Source organism: Motacilla alba, chromosome 14 (genome assembly GCF_015832195.1).
Source record: "Motacilla alba alba isolate MOTALB_02 chromosome 14, Motacilla_alba_V1.0_pri, whole genome shotgun sequence".
In the NCBI taxonomy this organism is placed as follows: domain Eukaryota; kingdom Metazoa; phylum Chordata; class Aves; order Passeriformes; family Motacillidae; genus Motacilla; species Motacilla alba.
In genome coordinates this window covers 1,599,385-1,605,696 of record NC_052029.1, presented here as the reverse complement: position 1 = coordinate 1,605,696, position 6,312 = coordinate 1,599,385, and the positions used below count along the sequence as shown (strand labels likewise).

The window sequence follows — 6,312 nt, the reverse complement described above, 5'->3', positions numbered from 1 at the left end:
TACGTTGCATTTCATTCAATGGAAGAAACCTGAGCTTGCTTGGAGGGACACGACGGGCAGCGGAACGCAGTTTCCCGGAGGCTCCCCCAAACGCTGCTGTGCGAGTGGAGCGGGCGCTCCCCGCCGCTCCCTCAGGGGCCGCCGCCATCTTCCCGCCCCTCCCGCCAGCGCGCGCGGGCCGCCGGGACGGGGCGGTGCCGGCGGCGGGGATTGGCCCGCCGCGATCACGTGGCGAGGGGCAGCCGTCCGCGAGCCTTTCCCGCGAGGTGTGGCCGCGGCGGCGGTCGCCGATTGGTCGCGATGCGAGGCGTGGCCGCCGCAGCGGTCGCTGATTGGCCGCGGCGCGCGCGGCCCGGCGCGAGGGCAGCACCGCCCGCGTGACGCGGGCGCGGGCCGGAGCGGGCCCGGAGCAGCGGCGGCCGCGTCCCGCCGGCGGTGAGTGAGGGCGGGCCCGGCACCGGCCCCGGCACCGCGCCTCGCGCCTCCCCTCCGCCCCGCCCGCCGCGCGCCCTCCGGCGGAGCTGCCTCCCCGGGCCCCGCTCGGCCCTGGGCCCCGCTCGGCCCCCGCCGGGGCCGCTGTCCCAGAGACAGCGGTGAGCGGTGAGCGGGCCTCCGTGCGGCGGGAGATCGGGCGGCCGGAGCGCAGCCCCGGCCCGGGAGGTGCAGCCCAGCCCGCTGTTCGTGCCCAGGGCTCCTGGGCCGCGTCAAAGCGAGTCTGGCGGGCTCGTTTTGTTTCCCGGCAGCTGGATTTCCTTCAGCCCGTACAGATGGAGCGGTGTGGTGTGCTGAGAGCGAGCTGCAATGGAACTGGAGGGATAGCGAGGAACTTCCAGTGTTGGAGGGAAGACTGGTACAAGGATTGACTTCTTTCTTTCTCTCCTTTTTCTCTCTAACGATTGCAGCAAGCGCTCGCAGCACGGCCCTTTGTCACTTCTCGGGAGAACTCCAAAAGCAAAGCACTTGTTCTGCTGCCAGCATCCTCAGTTACCCGTGCTGAAATCCAGCAGTGCAGCCCCACAGACCTTTCCTAATGCGGTGGGAACGATGCCGTGAGGCCTGGTAAGGCTTGGCCATAGCCATGACAGAGCCCCACAGGGTGTCGTTCACCACTCTGCACGGGCCCCTGAGCAGCAGCTTCCTCAAGAGGTCTCGGAAGGACGAGGGAGAGCAGCCCCCGGAGGCGGAGCCGGCGGCCACGGCCGTGCGCATCACTCTGACCCTCTTCGAGCCCGACCACAAACGCTGCCCCGAGTTCTTCTACCCTGATCTCCTCAGGAGCTGTCGGGGGAAAGTGAAAGGGGGTTCTTCAGGTGACAAGGTGAGTGTCCCTGGGGGCCTGTGGGGATCTCTGCTCTGGCTGAACACCTCAAGGGCTGTCTCAGCATCGCTGCTGTGAAAGTTGGGTCTGTGTTTGCTGTGAGGTGCTGCGAGGTGGGAGGAGGGTGGGTGAACATCCTGCAGGCGGGAGAAGTGACCCACAGGCTGGGGTGCTGGTTGTCAGGCCATGCTGTGGCACTCCTTTGCCCTGGCTGGAATTTGGTGTTGGGAGGGTGTTGTGCTGGGGCAGGTGTGGGATGTGATGTTGTTCAGTTTGGAATGGCTGGATCTAAAGTGAAGTTTGGTACCTGGGCAGCTGGCAGTGATAAGGAGCTGTTTTCCAAAGAGCACCGAAGGAGACGTGAATGAAAACTCGTGTAGCATCTAAAGTTTGAGTTAGGAGTGTTTGTCTAAGAAAAGAAAGTTACTGGATTCTGTTCCTTTTTCTGTTTGCCTTCAGGACTGTTAGCAGTCAGTTGATGTTTTATGCCACTTAATTTTTGGGGGCTTTTTCTGAGGCTTGTGAGAAGCAGAGGCAGGTACAAAACTAGCTGGGAGAGCACCCAAACAACAGGGACACTCTCAGAATCCCAGCATAGTTTGGCTTGGAAAGGGCCTTAAAGTTCATCCCATCCCACCCCCTGCCATGGGCAGGGACACCTCCCACTGTCCCAGGCTGCTCCAAGCCCTGTCCAGCCTGGCCTTGGGCACTGCCAGGGATCCAGGGGCAGCCCCAGCTGCTCTGGGCACCCTGTGCCAGGGCCTGCCCACCCTGCCAGGGAACAATTCCTAATTCCCAATATCCCATCCAGCCCTGCCCTCTGGCAGTGGAAGCCATTCCCTGTGTCCTGTCTGTCCATCCCTTCTCCCCAGTCCCTCTCCAGCTCTCCTGGAGCCCCTTTAGGCCCTGGAAGGGCTCTGAGCTCTCCCTGGAGCCTTCTCCTCTCCAGGTGAGCACTCCAGCTCTGCCAGCCTGGCTGCAGAGCAGAGGGGCTCCAGCCCTTGGGGCATCTCCATGGGCTCCCCTGGACTCTCTCCAGCAGCTCCAGGTCCTTCTGTGTTGGCCCCAGGGCTGGGGCAGCTCTGCAGGTGGGGTCTCACCTGAGGGGACAGAATGCCCCCCTCCTGCTGCCCACGCTGGGGCTCAGTCCAGCCCAGGGGGGTTCTGGGTGCTCATGGCTGGGGCAGGTCCAGCTGTCACCGACCAACAGCCCATGTCCTTCTCCCAGGGCTGCTCTAAATCCCTTCATCTCTCAGCCTGGACTGATAGTTCAGGTTCCGGGTGCAGCTCCAGCATTTGGCTTGGTTGAACCTCATGAGGATCCCATGGTCCCAGCTCTCCAGCCTGCCCAGGTCCCTCTGGATGCCCTCCCATCCCTCAGGTGTGTCAACCATCCCTCACAGCTGGGTGTCATCCCCAGACATGCTGAGAGTGCCCTGATGCCGCTGTCCATGTCCCTGATGAAGATGTTGATCAGCACTGTCCTAAAGGTTGATTTATCTGAGCTTCTGCCCAGCTGCTCCAGTCAGGATGGGTTCAACTCCTGCAGTTTTGGTGGCAGTGTGACAGGATTGGCTGTCACTGTTTTACCCCTTTTGTTTCTGCAGAAGAAAGACCCAGCTGATCCCTTCAATGATGAGGAAAAGGAAAGGCATAAAGTGGAGGCTCTTGCTAGGAAGTTCGAAGAAAAATATGTAAGTGTTTTTTCTTTACATTATGTTATTCTTTGGGCTGGGCAGTGCTGTTCAGGTCTCAGGCAGTGCTTTCAATGCTCACTGGCCCTCAAGTTCCTGTTTTCTCCCAGTCCTTTATCCTGGCTGCCATGTGCTGGTTTTTATGTTCTTTTTCTGTCTCAGGGCTGCAAAAATAGTTCAGATTCATTCTTAAATCAGATGAGTCTGATTAAAGTGAATTACATGAACTAAAGTGAGCAGCAAATCACTTACTGTGATTGATAAAATTGGATTTTCCTTAAGCAAAAATTAGTTCCAAGGCCTTGTTGCTGTGGCAGGATGGAATGTTCTGAGTCTCTGAGCATGGGGCTGTGATGAGGACACTGCCCTCAGGACACTGCTGCATGGATCTCTCTTACCTGTTCCTTGCTGTTCTTCCTTTTGCATTATTTCTGTGGTTGGCACTGAAACCACACTGTGGTTTTTATACCCTTTGGCACGTTGGGGTAGCAAGTTGTGTGTTGTTTTGTGACCCAGATTTGGCCCGTGGATCACCCCGACACGCTCAGTGTATGTTTGATATCTGTAGCACTGAGTCTGTACCTGCTGGAGCACTTAGGGAAGAGCAAGCCCTATGGAAGAGAGCCCTGGCAGGAATGTTGAAGGGATGCAGACCCAGTTCAGCATGGGGTCTGGCTGGCAGTTTTTCATTGGGCTGCACTGTTTTGTTTCTGTATGACAAGGCTTAAAACTGGATTTACCACACCCTGGGAGCACAGTGTGATGGGAACCAGCCCTGCTTTGGTTCTGCTGTAGCTTTTCTGTCCTGGAGCCAGTGTTGCTGTCCTGTGTCAGGGTATCTCTGTGGTGCTGGGAAAGAAAAGTGATCACAGTGTCCATGTTTCCTTGTTCAGGGTGGCAAGAGGCGCAGGAAGGACCGGATTCAGGATTTGATTGATATGGGGTATGGCTATGATGAGTCCGACTCCTTCATCGACAACTCGGAAGCTGTGAGTGGTGGGGCTGTGAGTGCCTAAAGGTGGCTGCCTGGGAGTGAGCCTGCTCTGGGAGTGAGCCACGAGGGTGCCAGGGCCAGGGAGTGAGAGCTGCTGGGGCAGCTGCATGGCAGGAGATGCTGGTAGGCATTCCAGTGTGTTCTGGGGGAGCACAGCCTCCTCAGTCCCATGACCAGGGACAGGACTTGAGGAAATGGCTGGAGCTGAGTCAGGGAGCTTTAGGTGGGATATCAGGAAAAGGGCATGGTCAGGCACTGGAACAGCTTTCTCAGGGAAGCAGCCACAGCACCAAGCCTGTGTGAGCTCCAGAGCATTTGGACAGCGCTCTCAGGGATGCACAGTTGGGATTGTTGGGGTGTCTGTGCAGGGCCAGGAGCTGGACTCAATCCTGATGGGTCCCTTCCAAGTCAGCATGTTTTGTCATTCCCTGAATCCCACTGCATCTTCCAAGCAGCTGAGCTATGGAATGAAGTAACCAAGCTGCCAGTGCCAATGAATGTTCTCTGTTATTTCAGTACGATGAGCTGGTTCCTGCCTCTCTCACTACCAAGTACGGAGGGTTTTACATCAACTCAGGAACGCTGCAGTTCCGGCAGGCCTCTGAGTCTGAGGATGACTATGTCAAAGAGAAGAAGAAGAAGTGTCCCAAGGTCAGGAAGGCAGCTTTCTCAATGATTCCCTCTGTTACAGCTCAGAGCTTGCTGCATGAAAGTGTGTTAACATCCAGAATGGGAGAGATTTGTAACTTGGTGTGGACAGAATAGGAATAGGCACTTGAAATCCCATTGTATCCTAAAATTTTTTAGTAAAATGAAGCATGTCTGGCATGGATAAGACTCTGGTGGGGTTGCCTGGTTCCCAGAGCAGAGGTGACAGCAGCTCCCTGTCACCCTGGAAGTCACAGCATTATGGGGATGCTGTCAAATGCTGAAGGCAACACGTGCCAGAACCGTGGTTCGGGATGTAGAGGGTTGGGTTAATGAGTCCTGTGTTTTCACATGCCTGGGAGAGGTCCCAAAGTGGCTCTGGGAGTGCTGCTAATATTGTGGGAAACTCTTTGATCGTGACTCGTTTTTAACCCTCTGCAGAAGCGGAAGTTGAAAGATGGGGGTGAAAAAATAAAGAAGAAGAAGAAGGATGATTCTTATGACAAGGAAAAGAAATCAAAGAAATCCAAGTTTCCAAAAGCTGGGTAAGGAGGGGAGGAGGGAATTCTTGCTGCTCAGCACCTTGTTTCAAGGTGCCAGGTGGCTGCAGCAGGAAGCTGTGGCAGTGTGGGGTGGCTTGAATGCAAACACCAGCAGGAAAACCCCCGTTGTTTCCCAAGCGGGAAAGAAAGGCCGGGGATGATCAGGGAAGGAGCACAGCTCCAGAGCAGCAGTGTGTGAGCAAAGAGGGGCACAGCTGGCTACAGGACTGGTGTTTTTGGAGCTCTGTTTAATGGGAACACATCTGGAGAGGAGAGAGAAAGATAACAACTGTTGGGACGAAGCTGTGGGAGGAGAGGCAGGTGAGAAGGGCTCGGGGCTGTACGAGTGGGGGGCTGCCAGGGAGGGAGAGGTTACAAGGCAGGCTGTGTTACTGCTCTCTCTGGGCAGTCCTTTGTACTCCTGCCCAAAGTATTTCTTGGATGGGTGCTCAGCTCTTTTATAGCTTTTGGGCTGTAAAATGGAATGATTTTTCTTTTTGTTCTGAGTCATCTTGTGCTGTAGCTCTGTCCATGCTTTGGTCTGCCTGATCTGTCTCTTTCAGTATCTATATCTGTTGCTTTTCATTAATTTCCTGTATTTTCCTCCTAAGTTTTTTTTCTTATTCCTTTAACTATTCATTGTAATTTATTTTTTCCTGCATGGATCTGCTTTTGGGCAGCAGCAGCTCACGTGTCTGACGTGGTATCATCTGTTTGTGATTCCTTCAAAGTGAGCAAGGAAAGGGGTTTGCTCTCCTGGTTTTAACACAGCAGAAAACTTCACACTAACTCTGTCCTGCCTCAGTTCCTCTGTACTAACTGTGCATTTCCCAACCTTCCTTGCTGGAATAACAATAATTTCATGTAGCTAATGAAAGCAGAGCTCTGTGGAGCTGATTTAGGCCCCAGCACCACTCTGCAGTGAGTCAGGACAGCTGAGATGAACAGCCAGAACCCTGAGACATCCAGAAGCTGTAAAATACTTTTTCTACTGTAACTGGTTAAGGGGCTAAGATTTTCCAGGGAATTGTGCCTCAAGTGAACTGGGGCAGAAGGGACCCTGTCTGCTCCTTGATCTTGTATTCAGTTCCCTTTCCCCCTCTACCCTTTGTTTGC

General features: G+C 55.1%; 1 protein-coding gene across 6 annotated transcripts in view; it reads left to right on the top strand.

Moving 5' to 3' along the window:
- The first annotated feature begins 353 nt into the window (after nucleotides 1–353).
- The window catches only part of UBN1 (ubinuclein 1), a 28,536-nt gene continuing 22,577 nt past the window's right edge, over nucleotides 354–6,312 (top strand). For all 6 annotated transcript variants that reach the window (XM_038151079.1, XM_038151078.1, XM_038151077.1 and 3 more), the window contains exons 1-6: nucleotides 354–435; nucleotides 903–1,318; nucleotides 2,926–3,012; nucleotides 3,906–4,001; nucleotides 4,523–4,657; nucleotides 5,096–5,199. In XM_038151079.1, the coding sequence (XP_038007007.1) occupies nucleotides 1,079–1,318; nucleotides 2,926–3,012; nucleotides 3,906–4,001; nucleotides 4,523–4,657; nucleotides 5,096–5,199 (662 nt within the window). In that variant the 5' untranslated portion in view covers nucleotides 354–435; nucleotides 903–1,078. The remainder of the gene's footprint in view (nucleotides 436–902; nucleotides 1,319–2,925; nucleotides 3,013–3,905; nucleotides 4,002–4,522; nucleotides 4,658–5,095; nucleotides 5,200–6,312) is intronic.